The sequence below is a fragment of the Ursus arctos genome, unplaced genomic scaffold (assembly GCF_023065955.2).
Source record: "Ursus arctos isolate Adak ecotype North America unplaced genomic scaffold, UrsArc2.0 scaffold_17, whole genome shotgun sequence".
NCBI classification, from domain to species: Eukaryota; Metazoa; Chordata; class Mammalia; order Carnivora; family Ursidae; genus Ursus; species Ursus arctos.
Window position 1 is genome coordinate 34,551,126 of NW_026622841.1, and position 21,754 is coordinate 34,572,879.

General features: G+C 35.7%; 1 protein-coding gene across 8 annotated transcripts in view; it reads right to left on the minus strand.

Moving 5' to 3' along the window:
- Positions 1-21,754, minus strand: part of KIAA1328 (KIAA1328 ortholog) — a 335,798-nt gene that overhangs the window by 267,109 nt on the left and 46,935 nt on the right. For all 8 annotated transcript variants that reach the window (XM_026496213.4, XM_057313119.1, XM_026496212.4 and 5 more), the window contains one exon: positions 20,003-20,118. In XM_026496213.4, coding sequence (XP_026351998.4) covers positions 20,003-20,118 — 116 coding nt within the window. The remainder of the gene's footprint in view (positions 1-20,002; positions 20,119-21,754) is intronic.

Genomic DNA, 21,754 nt, shown 5'->3' on the forward strand with positions numbered 1-21,754 from the left:
GGATTTGGCACTTCCTTACAAATCTAAGTATAGTTTTACCATACAACCCTGCAACCATTCTCCTGGGTATTTACCAAAATGATTTGAAATTTATGTCCACACAAAAACTTGCATGTGAATATCTATAGAGCTTTTTTCATAACTGTAACCAAGATATTTTTTTTTTTAATAAATGAGGAGATGAACAAACTGTGGTACATCCATACAATAGAGTACTGTTAACTGATAAAAAGTAATGGAGTATATCGGGCCCTGCAAAAACACAGATGAGTACTTCTCAGCAATGACGAGATGATATCCAACGGTTTGCAGATATGAGATACAGTGAATGAGCTGTGCCTAGAGGTGAAAAATAAGCTGGTAAGACAAAGCACAACCGATGCTTATTGGTAGAAATGACAGTGTGATGACAGTAGAGCAATATCTGTAAATTACTGAAGGGAAAAAAATCTGAAAAAATGAAGATAAAATACAGACTTTTTCATAAATGCAAAAACAAAGAATTCATAACAACTACTGTTAATGGAACTCTGTCAGGCAGAAGGAAGTGGTAAAAGAAATACAGACTTCCTGAAGAGCGCTGAAAGTGGTAACTACCTGGTGAATATATAAGATATTTTTCTTGTTACTTAAACCTCCTTAAAGACAACTAATTATTTAACAAAAATAGTAAGGTATGGGGAAAAAATTAAGATGTATCTTGACAACTGCACAGATGTTAGGAAGAAATGATACTATATTATGGTAAGGTAGCTGAAATGGTATAAACTTTAATCAATGGAAGGCTGACTGTTATTAAAGATGAATATATACACCTTGTAGCAACCATCAAATACCAAAAAGAACAGAGTGATAGCTATTAAGCTAACAAAAGAGATAAAATAAAAAATTTTAAAGATTCAAGTAATCCAAAAGAAGACAAAAAAGAAAAAGGGGAGCAAAGTTCAAATGGGACAAACTGCAAAATGATAAACTCACACTTAACTGTATCAAGAATCACACAAAATGTAAACTGTCTAAATACCCCAATGAAGGGTGCCTGGTGGCTCAGTCAGTTAAGCATCTGCCTTCAGCTCAGGGGATGATCCTGGGGTCCTGGGATCGAACCCCACATCAGGCTCCCTGCTCAGCAGGATGTCTGCTTCTCCCTCTCCCTCTGCTTCTGCCCTTCCACCTTGCTCATGGCCTCTCTCCCTCTCTCTCTCCCAAATAAATAAAATCTTTTAAAAAATAAATAAATACCCCAATGAAAAGATATGGATTTTAAACTGGATAAAAAAGCAGGACTCACCTACTTTCTGGCTACAAGAAATGTGCTTTAAATATAAAGAAACAGAAGGTTAAAAGTTAAAAGACAAAAAGATATATGATGCTAACACTAATCAAAAGAAACTGGAGTTGCTCAATAAACATTAGGCAAAGTAGAGTTTGGAACAAAGAATACTACTGAGGATTAAAAAAAGTCATTTCATAACGATAAAGGGGTCAATTCATCAGAAAGAGATAACAATCCCAAACTTTTATGCACTTAAAAACAGATCTTCCAAAAACAGGAAGCAAAAACTAATAGAATTGCAAGGAGAGACAGATCCACAAAGAGATTTCAATTTCCTTTTCTCAATAATTGATAGAATGAGTAGATGAAAAATCAATATACATATAGAAGCTTTGCATCACACATCTGACACTTGTAGAAAAATCTACCCTACATGTTTACAGAATACACTCCTCTCATATATACATTCCATCCTATTCGAAGCTATATATTGGGAAGTGAGAACTTAGACAAGAGAGTAAAAGCTCCACTGCTCATCTCTCTTACACAAAACACTCCTCGTCGCAAGGAATGAGTACAAACAGTGCTATAATATACAGAGATCTTGTTAAAGTGCAGATTCTGAAAAAATAAAGTTTCGTATGAGGCTGAAGATTCTGCATTTCTACCAAGTCCCTGGGTGTTGCCCTTGAAGTGGCAAGGAACTAGAAGATGGGAGGAGAATGAATAAAGGAAGCTAGGGCCACATTAGTTTTGCCCACTTCTAGAAAATCAATGACAGATTAAAAACATAACATTTTTTTGAGTGATTCTAATGTGGTTAAGTCATGGTGCAAAGCATACAATATGCATTATTTCATTTAATCTTCAAAACAACTCTTTGAAGTAAATACTATAACTATTTTAATTTTTCAGAGATGGAACTTGAAGTTTCAAGAGGTCAGTTATTCACACACATCCCAGAGCTATCTAACTACCTGGCTTAGCAAAGCAAAGGTAGGTGTTCTAAGCCCTAAATGGGTTCCATGGAGATTTTCTTTTCTCAACATTTCCCCTAAAATCACATCAATTTCAGATTTCTGTTTCTTTTGAGTCCTCCCTCCCCTTCCTCACTGGAAAGACCTAAGCATAACCACAAAACTGAGGCAGAGAACTGTTGCAAATACCACTAGACAACCGAACTGGCAAGTATTACTGTAAACAGATGCCATTAAACATCTTTTGGATGACTTTTCAGTTGTGTTTAAAAGAGATGTTTAATACTTTAACTGAAATAAAGTATAATTAATTGATACAAAATTAAAGGCAAGAGAGCTGAAAAATGTAAATTTTACCATGATGTGAAATTAGACCTACTTGCATCCAGGTAGCTACTCGAGTGAAGATTAAATGATGAACTGGGAAGGAAGTTACTGTGGTCGATGTCGAAGGTGTTACTGCCTATGTTCTCCTCTAGGATTTCAACGGATTCCTGTCCACATTGAGGTCTTTCATCCATTTTGAGTTTTTCCTTGTGTATGGTGTAAGGGAATGGTCCAGTTTCGTTCTTCTATAGGTAGCTGTCCAATTTTCCCAGCACCACTTACTGAAGAGACTTTTTTCCATTGGATATTTTTTCCTGATTTGTCAAAGATCAGTTGATACAGAATTGAGGGTCCATTTCTGGAGTCTCTATTCTGTTCTATTGGTCTCTGTGTCTGTTTTTGTGCCAGTACCATGCTGTGTTGGTGATCACAGCTTTGTAATATAGCTTGAAGTCAGGCAACATGATGCCCCCAGCTTTGTTTTTCTTTTTCATCATTCCCTTGGCAATTTGGGGTCTTTTCTGGTTCCATACAAATTTTAGGATTGTTTGTTCCAGCTCTTTGAAAAATGCCAGTGGTATTTTAATAGGGATGGCATTGAAAATGTAAATTGCTCTGGACAGGATAGACATTTTAACAATGTTTATTCTTCCAATCCATGAGCATGCAATGTTTTTTCATCTTTTTGTGTCTTCCATAAGTGTTCTGTAGTTTCTAGAGTATAGATCCTTTATTTCTTTGGTTAGGTTTATTCCTAGGTATCTTATGGTTTGTGTTGCTATTGTGAATGGAATCGATTCCTTAATTTCTCTTTCTACAATTACACTGTTAGCATATAGAAAAGCAACTGATTTCTGTGCACTGATTTTGTATCCTACCACATTGCTGAATTGCTGTATGAGTTCTAGTAATTTGGGGGTGGAGTCTTTTGGGTTTTCCATATAAAGTAACATGTCATCTGCGAAGAGGGAGAGTTTGATTTCTTTTTTGCCAATTTGGATGCCTTTTATTTCTTTTTGTTGTCTGGTTGCTGGGGCTAGGCCACAGTAACTTCTTTCAAGACACGTCTCCAAAGGCAAGGAAAAGAAAAGCAAAAATGAACTTTTGGGACTTCAGATAAAAAGCTTCTGCACAGCAAAGGAAACAGTCAACAAAATTAAGAGGCAGCCCATGGAATGGGAGAAGATATTTGCAAATGACATTAGAGATAAAGGGCTGGTATCCAAGATCTATAAAGAACTTCTCAAACTCAACACTCAAAAAACTAATAATCCAGTCAAAAAACGGGCAGAAGACATACATTTCTTCTCCAGAGAAGACATACAAATGGCTCAGACACGTGAAAAAATGCTCAACATCACTAGGCATCAGGGAAATGCAAATAAAAACCACAATGAGATACCACTTCACACCAGTCAGAATGGCAAAAATTAACAAAACAGGAAACAACAAATGTTGGCAAGGATGTGGAGAAAGGGGAACCCTCCTACATTGTTGGTGGGAATGCAAGCTGGTACAGTCACTCTGGAAAACAGTATGGAGGTTCCTCAAGATGTTAAGAATAGAGCTACCCTACGACCCAGCAACTGCACTACTAAGTATTTACCCTAAAGATACAGATTTAGTGAAAAGAAGGGGCACATGCAGCCAAACTGTGGAAGGAGTGAGATGCCCTTCAACAGATGAATGGATAAAGAAGATGTGGTACATATATACAATAGACTATTATTCAGCCATCAGAGAGGATGAATACCCACCATTTGCATCAACATGGATGGAACTCAAGGGGATTATGTTAAGTGAAGTTAAGTCGAGCAGAGAAAGACAATTATCATATAGTTTCCCCGCATATGGGACCACAGGAGAAGGGAGGGGAAATCCAAAGGGGGAGAAATCAGAGGGGGAGATGAATGATGAGAGACTATGGACCCTGGGAAACAATCGGAGGGTTTCAGAGGGGAGGAGGGTGGGGGGAGAGGGTAACAGGGTGATGGGTATTGAGGAGGGCACGTGCTATGACGAACACTGGGTGTTATACTTAACTAATGAATCACTGAACAGCACATCAAAAACTAATGATGTACTATACAGTGGCTAACTGAACATAATACAAAAATTAAAAAAATAAACTACAAAAAAATTTTTAAAAAATGATGAACTGGGACAGGAATGGGACATATACTGATGATTTCAAGAAGGAAGCAATATTCTGTATTATTCCAAAATTACATTTATCGTCTTTAAAATCAGGAAAAACTCAGTTAAAAATATAATTGAATATGCATTAATTATCAAGTATTCCCTTGATTTTTCCTATTTCGTCAAGTACTAGCACTAGTCATAGAGTTGAGAAAAGATTAACAGATACATTTTTGTAATATCTCCAGAGGCTAGAAAATTCTAAGAGTAAGTACTGTCCTAACTAATGATGAAAAAAAAAAAAATCTATGCAGTGAAAAATCAAATACCTGAATTAGTCTCTTGAACAGGTGTAACATAGTGAATGCCAACGAGTCCCTGCCGCTTAACAGAACAGGTGGTGCTCAGGCAACTCACAGTGTTTGAGGTTTATTTCTAAGTACTTTCATCATCACTAAAAGGGAGGTGGTAATTGTGTTCCCCCAGCTATAAAAGAGAAAATAAGTATAAACAAACATGTAATGTCCTCCCAACTATTTGGTACTTTATGGAAAATGCCTGATTTTTTAAAAACTTTTTTTAACTTTACAAGAAATCTACAAAGAAACTGTCCTAAAACAAAATTTAGAATTATTTTATCCTCTAAGTCAGGCTTGGAAATCAGTCACATGGCAATTAACACACACTTCTTTTGCTGCCTTAAAGGTAGTAAAAGTTCTACTACTTGTCAGATTAAATATCGTGACACTTTAAAACTGAATAGGCAGATGAAATTTTCATTTCAACATTAAACTTCTTTCCAGAAAAGGAACAAACGTGGACAAGGAGGAAAAGATAAATGGTATGTTTTGGCAACAGAGAATGTATTGCTAGTTTTGTGGCAAACTGTACCCAATGCAAAAATTTGTCGCTGAAGAATGTAATCACAAATGGTTTTATAAATAGCTGAATATATTGCCTGGCTGATAAGTGAGGCTAGATTTTCAGAATTTTAAAAAAATTTTCACGTATGTCTGTCTGGCAACAATGAAGGCTACATTTGCCTTTGATTGAAGGGTATGATCTATGTTTTCTTTTTAAAGATTTATTTATTTATTTATTTATTTGAGAGAGAGAGGAGGGGCAGAGGGTGAGGAAGAGAGAAAATTTAGCAGACTCTGCACTGAGCTCAGAGCCCAACGTGGGGCTCGATCTCACCACCCCAAGATCATGATCTCAGACAAAATCAAGAGTCAGATGCTTAACCGACTGTGCCACCCAGGGGACCCTCGACTAATGTTTTCTATACAATAGTTGAGAAGATTCCACCACTGTGAAAAGTACTAACTGCAGACTATGTAAGAGATAATATAGAAAATTCATGAAAAAGTTGGGGTAAAACAAATTGGTACAAAACTCCACTTCTACTGTAGTTTCTTCACAATCCTTACTGTACTGCTTCACTGACAAGTCCCCAAAGAACAGAAGTCCTTGCAAAAATTGCAGTTGCCTCTTGACCTGTTAAGCCAAACAGCATTTCTATGCAAATAATCCTTTTATGCTGTATCACTTTTACGCTAAATATATATTTGGTAAGTAACCTGGGGCAAGAATCCTCTTAAAGCTGCTTGTTTACCCTATCGTGCCAGATTGCCAACCTTGCGTTTTGAACTTTGCAAAGTGGGCTCTGGCATAGCAGGTCCACTAAGAGTCAACAGTAAAATGCTGCCATGAGCTGTCACAACATAAGAAAAGAAGGGACTCCAAAAGACCAAAAAGTGGCAGTACCTTCAGAGTGGGCACCAAAAAGACCTGAATCAACTCTCAAAACAATTCTTTAGTTTATTGCTCTGATTTTAAAATTTCCAGCCATCTGAGTGACAACATTCACAAAAGCATCCACAAGGGGTGAAGAAACAAAGGCTGACAGTACACACAGTCCAAAAGGCAAGGAATTTTTTTCATAAAACCTGTCCTTCCATATTAGTTCTGTTACCTCATTGACATGCTCTTGGCCTCCCAACCTGTACCCTTCCTCCACCAAGTGACTCATTTTTTTCACATTGAACATTTCTTAACTGCATACAAAAAGCTTAGATGCCTGAAAGCATTAACATAACGGTTTCCACCATGAGGTATTACAGGTTAAGAAACAAAAGGAACAAAATTATAGAGAATACTTTCAGAACTAACACTGTGGTCTGAGATATTCAGAAGCACTGAAAAATGTGCATCTCAAGATCAACCCTGCAGAAGCAGAATTCTAAATATTCATAAGGAACAAGATCTTTACTGAGACTCACCTTCTCAGTCAAGACAACAAAACTAACCCCAGTCAGGTAGATAGCTATTCGTAATGAACGAAGCATTCTGAAGAGAAAACCAGATTATAACATTTAATCCTGAAAGTTTTATTTCATAAACCTATTTATATGGAGACAGACTCTATCTAAAAGTGCAGATTTTTTTAAATTTCCTTCGCCATTTGGGGGATGGAAAAGCATCCCTGATTTGTATATTAAAGCACAAGCATCTGTCCTACTGATGATATTCTAGGGAAGCACATTAGCATAAAATTTAACGATGTCAAATAAGTGGATGTGAAATAGGGACTGCGTAAAGACACTATTTCCAAGGCTGACAGAAACATCACTGTTTAGAAATGCAAATGAAACCATTATGTTCAATAATTATATGAAAATATGAACAGTTCAGCATGTTTTCCAGCCCTGATGGCGGTTAATGGGATGTACGCTTATGTAAATAACTACTATTAAAGCTAATGCTGAAAAAAACTAATAAATTCATACTAAAGCAACTGATTTAGTATGCTTTTAAACCCCAGCAGTGCTCACTTATTAGAAAAGAGTGCATTATTATGTTTAGAACTCATTACTGCTACAAGTCACTGCAACTCCATCAATTACCATGCATTAATGAAAATGGGACACATACAAAAAAAATTATTGCCTCTCAGCAGTTTTCTTTAAAGACAAAATCTAGGGGTATTACCATCATGGGGCCTTGTAGGGAACTTATCCACACTATAATCTTTATTACTGAAACAGTACTTCCAATATCATCACCCCAGGGTATTTTGATCATAAAAAGGGCTAACCTTTATGTAAAAATATCAATATTTTACAAGATTGACCATTTAACATCAATAAGAAGTGTTTAATATTTGAATTTTGGCACATGGTCCCTTTTTTTTTTTTTAAAGGGAGGCTAAGAAACGAAAATACACAGAAGCAGTTTTATCAGTATAGAAGATAGATGGTTTCATTCCAAGATGTTCCCTGATCTAACAGATAAATGAGTTCTGCATTCAGTTCTATTTTATGTTTCAGTGAATTCTGTGGAACTAAGGTATTGGACTCTTATGAACAAGCCTAAAATTTCCTTTTGGGCCACAAGATGGACTTCCCTGTGATACATTAAATATTTAGTACAAGAAATTAAGGAGCTAGAAAAGCCTCGTACTTAAAAATTCAAGTTTAGCTAACACCTAACAGCAAGGAAATGCTGACAGGCAGGAATGCAAATACAGAAATGCCTTTGCTCTCACTCTACTTGTGTCAACTTTCACAATTTATTCTGTTTAACATATATAATTAAAGTGATCCTTCACTGTTTCTTAGCATTCAGAAAAACACAAAACACCTCAGTACCTACTAAATGTGAAAACATTTGCTAAATCTCAGACACAGACTTGTTATACATCACGAGTACATGTTTATTTCAAAAGTCTAACAGTCCTATCAGTCCAAACATTTGCAGTTTTAGCTCTCATATGTTTATTCATCTCCCAAGAAGCTTTTACTACAATTTAGATATAGTATCACCAGGTGGTGGTAGAGTGCTATGATCAAGCAGCTCCAGCAATAAAGTGTTAGTTTTCTCCCAAGAGTCTGACAGAGTGACTCAGGCATTACAATCCATTCAGTACCCATTATTTTTTGAGTACATACTGAATACTAGGCACTATAGTAGATTCCAGTGTGTAATAGTGCATAAGACAGAAATGATGTCCCAGGAGGGAACTAGACAATAAATAAATATATAATTGACGGCCAAGTGCTATGAATAATCAAAGCCCATTTACAACTAAAAATAAACCAAAACAAAACTTCTTAGCAAACTAGGAAGAAAACAAAAATTCCTCAGTGTGGTAAAAGGCACCTATTAAAAAACCTATAGCTAATATCAATCTTAAGGATAAAATACATATTTCCCCCTAAGATAGAAAACAAGGCAAGGATGTTCTATCATCACTTCTATTCAATACCTAACTAGAGGTACTGCAATAAAGCAAGAAAAAGAAATAAAAGGCATAAAGATGAGAAAGAACTAAAATTGTTTTTATTTGCAGATGCCATATCTGATTATAAAATCCTAAGGAATCTGTAAAACAATGATAAACAAGTGACAATTTAGCAAGGTCAAAAAATAAAATCAATACACAAAAATCAATTATATTTCTAAATCCAACAAGTATAAATTGAAGTTAAAACTAAATTGAACAAACTTTTCAAAATTAGCAGACTCCCTCCTGCTAACTAGAATGTGCACCTGAGTGCTGAAGTGTGGAACACCAAGTTAAAAAAGTGTGGCTCCCTAAAACCTATGGAGTCAGTGTACCTGCCTAAAATTGCCAAAACTCAGATGTTCTTTTACATGGAAAATAAATAAATATGTATCTTGTTTTGATTACTGTTACTTTGGCATTTCTTGATATACACACACAAAAAGTTTAATCCTGACATAGACTCATAAGATATCCTTAAGTATGCTCCACCCACTCTTAGCCTTTTCGGCTTTGTTTCTGCATTATTTTCCTTGAGATCCCTTCTATGCCTTGGAGATTCCTTAGCAATTCCTAACTGATTGCTCTTGGCAATTAGCTTTCTTAAAAATGCTTTAAAATTTTTAAAGAATGTTACCTCATATAGCCAAAAACATTTTGCTTCAAAAAAATATATAGTCTCTTCAAAAATTAGAAATCTAGCTATTCTCTGGGCAACAGAAGTCTAAATGACAACTCCAAAAGGAAAAACAAATCTTCAAATAGCATCTGAAATAAAATATTTGCAAGATTTATCAACTATGGCTTTATATCCACTTTGTATGTTGTAAACTTCTTCAGGGCAAGGAAATATTTTTGTAGACCTTAAATTTTTATAGAACATTTACAGTTTTGAAAAAAACTGCATATTTTAGCTCATTAGATCACCTTATGTGATGAATAGTTCAGATATTATTAACATGTTGAAATTAAGACTTGTAGAGGTTTATCCAAGGTAAAAGCACCTAGTTTAAGGTAAAATTAAGTCAAGATTTCAAGTTTTATGATTCCAGGGCTAGAGTGTTTTTGATATACACATTGAGATAAGTCATATTTGAGACTTCCAGTCTCTGATTAACTGAAAGTTTACAAAAAGGACTTTTCATATAATTTTTAAGGATAAAAAAGCTGCCTTAGCAGCATAAAGCACTTCTCTGCTGTCTCAAATTACTATATAATACTATACGAAGATATAAACGCTGTGATACCACTCAATGATTACACTTACATTCAAACTAAAACTTCCTCTCATTTCCTTAGCCTCTAGACTGCTTAACTCATCCTTATGCTTTTAACCCTGATACCTTGGGGGTATTATCCGGAGACAGAGGCATTTGGCAACTTTTCCCTGCATTAGACTAGTAGCTGTTCAGTCACCATAGCATATAGGCTCTCTTTTCTATTGTCAAACTTTCTCTAGTGCAAATTTCTCACTAGGGCACTTACTATTTCTAACCTTTTTTTCTGTTAGTTTCATCTCCTGTTTACTCTTTTGCCTCTTGCCATTTTTCCTGTGTTTATCAGCTTTTGTGTGGAAAAAGGTCTTATAGGTATGGTCCCAAAATAAAATACACACATCCTAACAACTATTTGAAAAACTGACCAACAGAAATACAACAAATATTATCTTTAGATATTTGGATTTTCTAGGCTACATTTATTTAGAAATTCAAGGACTGCTTAAGATGGTATTGACACAAAGGACTATTTCTCCAGGATTTAAGAAAACCACTCAATAAATTGGGATCTCTGATTTAACAAAAGATAAGGGATCAATCCTTACCATCTATCTATAGGGAGAATTATTTCAGATATTCAGTTAACTTCTGATCATTACATGACTATACAATAATTAGTTTTACTGCTTCTGAAAATTTAGAGCTTGGAAATGCAGAGTCAGTATAACTATGAAAATAAAAAAGGAAATGTTATTATATAAGTCTCTAACTGAAGAGTGGATATTACCAAATGTGAATTCACATTTGTGAATGTTTAAATGATTAGGCCATACTAACGTTAAGAACACTAAGACAAATTTGCTACTGCTTAATAATAAAGTCATTAATTACATTCTTCAAATCTAAGGCAATTACAAGCTGTGATATGGCAAATGGATTTAGCTGAAGAGATTACGTCAGAATAGCCCTTTAAAGATCAGTAATGTAAAAGACTAAACAAAATAATGAACTCCCCTGAACAATAATTATTATGAGATTGATTTACTGAAGGTCTAGTTTTTCACGCAAGAACTACTGAAACTTTCCAAAGTAATTTTAAAACGTTAAAATGATGCTTTACACTGATGTTAAATAGATTTAGTACTGTTTAGCCAGTGCAGAACTATCATTGAAAAAACTTTTTTAATTAAAGAGATGTACAAAATCAATTTTTTTTTCATTTCAGTCGGCTGAGCTTATTTACCCTTGGGCATCAAAAAAAAAAAATGAATCCCTAGCCTCAAGAGGGCCATTTTAGAAGGCCCAACACACATCTACTTGAATCCCAGTGTTACTATAAAGCAACACTCTGGGGGTGCTAAGGCTCCACATCCGGAGCCTTCAACAAGCCAAAGAAATAAAAACACTATCAAAATCAAACTTGGGAAGTAAAGCTGTTTGTTTTATTATAAAATGGGTACACACCACAGATTTTAAAAGGATTTTAGACATTAAGAAGGTGGAGAAATCCCTAAAAGCAAATCTCACAAAAAATAATACAAAATAATATTTTAAAAACAATTATTCAAAGTGCATTAATGCCCAACCAGGAGAATGAAAAATAAAGGAAAATGATTAGAAATAATATCTGAAAACACAATAATGTTTAGAAACACTACCCTTGTACAGATACACTGCAACACTTTTTCACCTTACACTTAGAATAAAGAATAAAAATACCAAAGAACTAAGTACATGTTAAATACTATCTAAATCTGCTCAGGCTGCCATTACAAAGTACCACAGACTAAGGGGCTTAAACAATAGAACTTTATTTTCTCACAGTTCTAGAGTCTGGCAAGTCCAACAACAAAGTCCTGCACGGTTTGGTTTCCGGTGAGAACTCTCTTTCTGACCACCTCACTGTGTCCTCATAAGGTGCAAGGCTGGGGGGCGGGGGGCGCGGTGTTGGGGGGAAGGGATGGAGAGAGAGAGAGAGATCTCACCTCCTCTTCTTACAAGGCCACAGTCCTACTGGATTAGGGCCTGACCCTTATGACCTCGTTTAAACTTAATTACCTCCTAAAAACCTCTCTCCAGACAGTCACATTGAGGGGACTTTAAACAAAGGAATGTTGGAGGGACACAATTCAGTCCACAGCAAATACTAAAATAACAAATGCATACATAAACAAACAAATGAACCTTGCTAAACCCAGAATAGAGGGCAAAGAGATTGAAAAGCACGATCCCATATTTCAGTATTCCAAAGCACGTAAATTAAACAGTTGGATAAATTTATCAGAATTTAAGATTTGTTTCATTTTCACAGAGGAACTGAAAATCAGAGACGGTACTATAAGATAGAAAGCAGACTTTAATCACTGGTTGGCACATGTAACATGTAAATATGTTCAAAACTCTCTTCCAGCCTTAAAACAAACTAAAAAACATTCCTTCAAATATTGATACCCCTTTGGCTAGACAACATCTCCCTTTCTTCACAGCTTTTACTTTCTTACCCCTACTCAGACTTGAGTCTTAGACTTAAAGCCATTGCAAACTGGCTTATTCCCCTAAAATACCAGTGAAATGCCCCTGCATTCAATGACTTGTATAAAGCCACAAAGGTACAGAGTAGCTGATCTAAGACTCTAATATAGCTTTGTTATTAAAAACCCAGTACTGTTGCAAGAACACTGCAGTTGCTCAAAGAACCATAAGAAACACAAGTTAGGGCAGTTAGTATAGGTATGAATTCTTGAAGAATTCTAAAAGCCAAGTACTATAAAAAAAAATTATCAGAGAACATGTCTTAAAGAGGTACTGAAGAAGAAAATTAGAAAATTAGTAAAAGGAGCAATGACAAAGAAATAGAAATAAACTGTACTAAGCAGGAAAAACCAATAAATCTTTCCTACCTCATATGTAGGGACCACACAAGGGAGGCATAAAAATGAAGGTCACATATGCTATGTGATATCAGTAACTGAGCGTTTAAATGTCAAAATTAAGAATATGCATTTGATACTTTGGGCCATAAGAAGCCATGGAAAGGGATTAAAAAGCCAAGTGATGTAATAAAAATAGTACTTAAGAAAGATTAACCTGACAGCAGTGATGAAAATGAAATGGGTCGAAGGACAGTGGAGAAGGAGACAGTGACAAAAGGATACCACAGTGTAATGGCAGAATGCAGGAAAGTGCCCAAGAAAACAGCAAAAAACAATGGGCTCAGAATTTCAGAGGGAAATGATAAAGGCTTGGTGACTGAATGAAAAAGCCAAAACACAAGAAAATCTCAGGAACATTCTACATGTCCGGATTTCTGGATAACTTAGGTTGAACACCAAAAAAAAATTTTAACCAATTTTGAATACAAAAGCACTGTGTAATATAACCAACTTTCATTAAATCGTGCTTAAACTATAAAGCAAGCTAGAAAAGCAAGACTTACTGAGATTTGTATCATTCACAGCTGCAGAAATAATTTGGTATAATGGAAAGCCACTTGGTGTCAAAAGCTTTCACTCTTAACTGCAATGGGCTGTTTCAGTCACCTCTCCAGACCAGTATCTTTAGTATCTGCCTCACTTCACTGTGTTATTGTGAAGATTAAAAAGTACATGTGCTGGGCACCTGGGTGGCTCAGTGGGTTGAGCATCCAACTCTTGATTTCGGCTCAGGCCATGATTACAGGGTGGTGAGATCGAGCCCTGCCTCGGGCTCTGTACTGAACATGGGAGTCTCCTTGTCCCTGTCCCTCCCCCCGCTCATTCAAACAAATAAAATCTTTAAAGAAAATAATAAAATAGAAAGTAAAAAGTATACGTGAAAGTGCTCTGTAAATAGAAAACCAACATACAGATGCAAGATGTCCTACTAAAATAAAAGAAGTATTAGAAGTACTAGGAAGTAATGGGGGATAAAAACAATTTAACATTATTTCAATGCCTCAGAATTATCACTATGAATGGTAACTACTGCACCACATTTATTACATGAAGGCCTTGAGATATATCTAGGTGGGCAGAATTCTAGACTGCTTGCATTTTCAATACTTATGCAGTTTTTAATAGTTTTCCTGTGAAGTCCCCTGTCAGCTTAAATATTTTCACTGTAGCTCTAAACCTTACTTCTAATTTTCTGCTTCTAATCTGCACTGGATTTATAAACTAGACACCAGATAATGAGTTTATATTACCCATATGACAGCTTCAGGAATTCTCGTACAAGAAAAGTGCATACATAGGGGCCGAGAGGAGTGCTTTTTATTTTTATTCTTGGATGAGTTCCAGACAAGTAAAGTTGTAAATACAATGCACTACCACAGAGTAACTTAACCCTGAAGGCTTACTGGAATGAAATTAAGTATATGGATACAATTTTATAATTTTTTTATTTTCTGCAAACATTTATCCTCAATCCCTCTCTATAGTTAGCATTAACATCCAAGTATTTTTAAGAGAACAAAATAATCCTTAAGAGCAGTTTAGGCAACAACAATAATAGTAATAATTAGTTCTTTCGTTAGACATGCTTATTTCTCTATAATACAAATGGAAAGAGTTATTTAATCTGTTATTATGATTTGAAATGACATTTCAGGGTAGTATACAATAATAATGGTCCAAAACCTGCCTAAGTTATACACCATCACCGAGCAAATAAAATGGTCTCAAGAAGTACAACTTCCACAGCCTTAGAGGTAATAGATTAGAACTATATTGTCTAGGGCTTGTTAAATTGAGTAAACTGACTTTATCCAAGTGTAGGAAATATATTCTGTCACCACAGAATTCAATTTATAAACATAAACAACAAAAACCCAATATTTATTGAAAACAAAAAGGCCAAGATTCATCAGAGCTGATAAGTTCTTGGCAACATACTTTGCTACATTGGTATACCACACTGTCAAACACCAAAACACCCCCTCCTCTGCTAATCTTCATTTTAAGAAGGTTAGAATTCTAATTCTCCCAAAACTATTTCCAAGACTAGAGAATCTCCTGCCTTCTCTTATGATGGGCCAGAAAAATTAATTAGGAAGGAGAAATTTAACCTTTCTCTTGAAACTTATTTCGTTTCTCATGAAACTTATTTCAACTATCCTTCCCCACCCTTCCTACCCACCCAACCGCACTGCACCCAGATCTATGATAGAGCTTCCTACAGTGTGGTTCCTATTCTTGGAAAAGTCCAACAGCAGACCATGCTAGTCTGCCTCCTGTAGTAGAGATGTATATTTAAATAGGAAGCTTTGAACATCTCTGTTATTCAAACCAGTGATTTCTTTTTACATAATTAGATAAAATTCTTGTGAATTTTCTCTAGTCTACTTACAGCACACACATCCTGAGACCTTTGGATCATTTTAAAACATTCCTCAAAAAGGTTAAGTTTAGTTTCTTTAAAATTCTTTCTTCCTAGAGCAACGATTCTAAAATGATCACCCAGGCAATGGGCTCAAGGATCTGAGCTATAAGTACCTCTAAAGACCTCTTCAATTTACTAAGTCCCAATGTGAGAAAAAAAATGGGAACAGACCAGGAAGAGAAAAAAATTTCTGTCAGTCCAGTTTCTGGGAGAGGAAAGTCAGACCTGGTTTCTTTTCAATGAGGACCCAACAGGTGTAAGCGGCACAGAGAAATTACGTCTTGCACAGAAATTAGAAGATAAAGCAGACAGCAGATCACTTTCACTCTCCCAATAGGCCTCGAAACTGCCTAGGCACTTGTATAAGCTAATGAAAGCTATCAGAGCCCCAATGAAGAAAGGCAAAGAAATGAGAAGGCAGTATTAGCTATCCACATATTGTAGAAGAAAAGAGAGACTCAGAACTAAGTTCATTAGTTTTTCAAAGTTAGACACTAGCTTTTCAAGATTAGACAGCTTACCAGCACTAAAACAGGATTTTGTCTCTAAAGCCACTGTACTTTCTTCTCTATTACTTCCCTCGCTCTGCCAGCTAAAACAGCTAACATTACTTTACTTTTCTTCTGTAAGTTTTTGATATCATCCTGACCTGAAACATATGTTCTGAAAATACAATTAGCTCAAACATTAATCAACATTTCTAACGGCTATATTCTCTGTGTCTTAAACTATTACCTGATAATATGCTTCAAAATGATTCCTATTGGACATATTTCTAAGTTTCAGATTTATCCCTCCTTTCATACTCATTTAGGTAGGCAAAAATCTACTAGGTTCATCAGACTGCTTTACGTGGTGAGTGGCATATTCATTAACATAGTTAAGTTCTCAGGAAATAAGCTTTGTTCAAAGACTGAAAATTACAAGAATTTTTGTTTTAGTAATAAATTCTCTGTTCACTGTTAAGAAGAAATCTTCAAAAGCCTAGTCCAAATCCAAACACATAAAATATCTTTTCTCTTTTTCACCAAGGGACTGGTCTGTGTTCGTATAGAGCAATAAATCAAGTTATTAGAACTTTTAAAACAAAAAAAACATAAATTTAACATACATCTTTAAAATTCCAAAAATCAGAACTCATATACTTCCTCACATAGAAACAGACTGTAAAATGATCTAAAATTCTGATTTCATGTATATGAGTCTGAATCTTTCATATGAGATAGGTAAATGTATCTGTAGTTAAAATTATATTGTTTTAAATTATAACCTTGTTTTATGTTTCTAAGTTTTATAGGGTTTTATGTACTGTAAAATCATCTATATTAACCTTTGACAGGTTTATGCTAGTAAAGATTCGTACCTGAACAATCTACTTGGAATAAAAACCATGGGTGTCACTGTTTTTAAATCATATCTTACTCTCTCCCTTCTTCCACAGTTCCACAAATACCACCTATGTTTTGGTGATTCAAAAAAATCTTAAATGAATTATATTAACTAGACCATTTCAATTTTTGATTATGGTCTCACATTTACAGCCATCTTCATTCACAATGACAATAAATGCTCAAGTCAAATCCTTTCATATTGTATGTAAAACAGTTCCAACTGTGACATATGTCTAAGTCTTTGACTTTATTGACACGCCTTTTCCTTTCTTTTATAGCGTCTAAGACAAATCAGGGGTCAGTAAACTTTTCTGTAGAGAGCCAGAAGTAAATATTTTAGGCTACGCAGGCCACAGGGTCTTTGTTGCAACTACTCAGTAGCAGCTGCAGTGCAAAAGCAACCACAGATAACATGTGAATGAATGGGTGTGGCTGGATTTAGCCGCTGGCAGTAGCTTGCTGATCCCCAAATTAAGTCACTGGAAAAACTGTGCTACTACAATCACCTGGGGTATCTTGGCACTTAGGATGACAAAGGAAACCATTCATAGCCATGTTGAATTTACACTTCAGCACTAAATCCATTAATCTTGACTTCCCTTCTCTATTAGGGAGACTTTAGGGACTAAATGTAATAGTCCACCAAAATTAGATTTAACTTTCCCAGATAGCTACACGTTTTGGCTAAGCACATTACCAGATAAATAAGGCCAAAAGCTACACGTTTTGGCTAAGCACATTACCAGATAAATAAGGCCTTAACATAATAAGGCTTTCAAACATGTCTTCTACCTCCCTTTCACACCTTATTTCCCCACTTTACCCCAATTCCACTGGACATAATACTATTTTTTTTTTTTTTTTGGTCTCAGGAAGGCCAAGGCATCATCACCTCCTCCCCCTCACATAAAAAGAGGTTTCCATTTCCCCTACTTCTGCTATCAGATAGAGTTGGAGGCTGACTTCATTACCAATCCCCTTCTCCCTTGCTGCCTTTCACTCTATAAATTGGACAAGGTAAATGCCTACTTTCTCAGCCCTTCTTGCACCTTAGCATGGCCATGTAGTAAAATATAGAACAATAAATATCTCATGAAACACTGCTGGAGGCTGGGGTTGCGGGAGGGGGGATATAGGGAGTGGGGCGGGGAGTGCCCTGAGAAAGATGGCACATTTTTAAAAAAGGAGACTGAGTCACAACTGCCAGAACTCCTTCCTCCCCCTTTCTCCCTATTTTAGGGCAAAGATGATACCTGGACTTAGAGCAACCATTTGGCAACCTGAAAATTTGCAGCCTTTAGAACAAGCAAAGAGAACTGTGGAGATCCAGTGCTGAAAACTTGAAGCCACTGAAGCAAGGCCAGAGGCCACGTATCTCCAGAGCTGTTACACGGGAAAAAACAGATGCTGTAAAATGAGAATTTTTGTTACACGCAAAAATATTCCTAATCTACCTTTTCTTGGAAGTCCGAGTCACTATTCCTTGTGACAAGTGAAGAACCTGAAGTGGCTGAGCACTTTGTTGTGACTTCTGACTAAACAGCACTACTTTAACCCGGAGAGAGAAAAGCAGCAGGAAGAAAATCACAAAAGAGGGTCTGAGAGTTGACAGCCTACTACAATAAAGTCAATGAAGACAAAGAAAAGAGAAGACCCAGGATGATTATTCAAATGCTAAAAGTTATAGAAAAGAAATAATTGAGAAAGTACACCTTTAGAATTGTGGGGAAATAAACTTTACAAATGTTCTACTCAGCAAATCAAATCTGAAAATTCTGATTATATTAATTTCCAATTGTGTATTCCCACTTTTTGAAAAAAAAGAAATTCAGAACTCATTTTTTACAGTTACATTTTTATGCTTTTTCCCAAGTGAGTTAATTTACCTTTATGTTTCTATTTCCCTGGTATTCACAAGGGTATAGTTACTGTCCATGTATGATCATTTTTAACACTTGAAGGACCTTTGAAATAATTATTAATGATCAAGTTAATGATGATATTGACAATAAGGGCATTGATTCCTTCAAGTATTCATATACTAGTTTAGCTGGCCAATCCATCACCCTAACTTTAGGGACAGTCACTTCTATTTTATATCAATACCACTGCAAAAACATGAAAAGATAAGTAGCCCAGTTAAAAGAAACTTCAGAAATATGCTTATTTTAACTCGCATATCCCTTAACGTACAATTCTTTTTTTTTTTTTTTTAAGATTTTATTTATTCGACAGAGATAGAGACAGCCAGTGAGAGAGGGAACACAAGCAGGGGGAGGGAGAGGGAGAAGCAGGCTCATAGTGGAGGAGCCTGATGTGGGGCTCGTTCCCATAACGCCGGGATCACGCCCTGAGCCGAAGGCAGACGCTTAACCGCTGTGCCACCCAGGCGCCCCCCTCAACGTACAATTCTTAAGTTAAAATACCAGTTTTTATTTTACTTTCTTACAAATAATGCAATATATATTACACACACACACACACACACACACACACACACACACTCACACACACCCCTCTCTCTCTAGTTCTAAACCCAATAGTCTTCACCTCCATGAGAATTTTGGTGGTATTATGCTGCAGTGTAAACACTTATCAATTATAACATCTACAAATTACAATGGATTTTTTAATTTTTATGATTTCAGAGTAGAATTCCTTAGGGCTGTCAAAGCTTTAGCTAGAAAGAATGCCAAACACAAAGAGGTTTCAGGCTCAATTAGAGTAGTGGAACAGAATTTACTGATGTTCCAACACTACATTTTAATGCCCAAATTTCTTATTGTCTTTTTTAGTTGATAAATATGTGCTCCGCAGTATAACAGCGGCAGAACAGCTGGATGGCCGTATCAAGCACAAAGGAAGCAACGGCACATGCTGTTAAGTGTCGTTTTGATTGCCTAAAAATGGCAGCCCATGCAGATTTATTCCCTGTTATAAATTAGAACAATTATTTCTCTAGAGTTTACATTTGCTTCATGAAAGAGTCAAGCTTCCTGCACATTAAAAAAGAGGACTTTCAAAAAGGATATCTTCCCTTTCTTTGATGATCAGATCATTCTGTTCTTCCAACTGCCTGATCTTCTTCTCAAATGATTCCTGCTCAGCTCGGAATCGTTCTTCTGTCACTTCCTTTTCCTCACTTACTCTGAAATACAAAAATGAGAAGAAAATGCCTATGAGAATAAGAAAATATGCGCCTAGAGCTATTGTTCACCAAAACTAGATTTCTTCCAGAGGTGTGCTGATTTCTTCAGGAATAATCTATGCTTAGCTTTTTAAAAAAAATTAACCATTCCATAAGGCAATCTGGCATACCTTTACAATTAAATATGAACATGATTTTTATATCAAAAATGTTCCCAATCATCAAAAGTATCTTAAATATGGAAAGTCCTACATAGGATATAAATTCCCAATAGTAATCCAAGACAGAAAAATATCCAACTTTGAAAACACAGTTTCATTTCTTATCAAAACGGAGACAACTTATTTTTATTTGAATCTTTTTCATATTTTTTATTTAAATTCTGTCAATGAAATAATCTATATCTCTCTTACATAGTTCATTAAATATGCATAGGCAATTTTACTCTTTTCCTTGGTACTGATACCCTGCATTCCTCAGTAGCATATAAGTAATGAGACTAGAATAAAAGGATGGCATTAACATAAAAAAAAGGTTTTCATTACAACTATTCTTAGTCCAAAAAGAACTACAAAGAGTTAAAAAACACTGACCAAAAAAAATCTGTATCTTTAAAGTTTAACTCTGAAAAGTATTCCAACTCAATTCTATCAAAAAGACGTGGTTTCTGATAAGAGCACAGGGGAAAAACTGGCTTAAAAACCCCAATTAAACAAGAACATTAAAACTTTTCTTAAAATAACAACCCTAATTCTCATGTTATTCTGTGCGTAGAGATGTTAGCCCTGAATTTTTCTGTTACTGGTGCTTATGCCTCCAAAGAGAGTATAACGTTTATACTACAAGATCACACAGCAGTATGTGTAAAGGAAATTCAGAGGGACTCCTTTGAGCTCCTGAATTTTCCAGACCCCTGCTCTACCAGAGCAATTTCTGAATAACATGAACTCCACAGCCTTTCCTTTGTTGCTAGCCTTCTGGTGGAGATACTTGAAATCAATGAGGTAACAGAATGAAAATTGGATTTCTGAATGTTTGAATTGATTGCATCTTGTCTTTGAAATAATTTACATGAAAGTGCATGGCACACAATAGTGTTCAAAAAAGAGGTTTATGTCTTTTTGCTCATCATGACATTAAAACCATCTCGCCAACCCCTATTATTTATGTTTAGCATACTACTGGGCACATGAATGGGACTCAGGCCCTTCCTTTTAAGAGGGTAAACTCTAAAACTGAAAACAAGTACAAGGAATCCACACAACTAAACAAATAGACACATGAGGACAATTTATCCCCTGGTCTCAGGTTATCCTGCCTGCACTGCTGTCATCACTTTCCAATGCCTTCCCCTTTGTTGCCATTACTCTCAAGCATACTTGCCCTACCTTTCAACATAATTCCTGCTGCCTCTCAATTTTTCTATAATTGTCAAACATCTGAATCATGAATTATTTTCTACCATCCAAATCTTCAATCTGTCAGCCTGCTTCTGAAACACCTTTGCCAAGATACTGTTCCAAATCAAGTAAACCCCCAAAGTGCAAAAGTGGAAAACCATGTACACACGGGGACATTGGAAAACTGCTTATTTCTCTAAGCATCATTATTCTCACTCATGAAGTAAAAAGCTAGA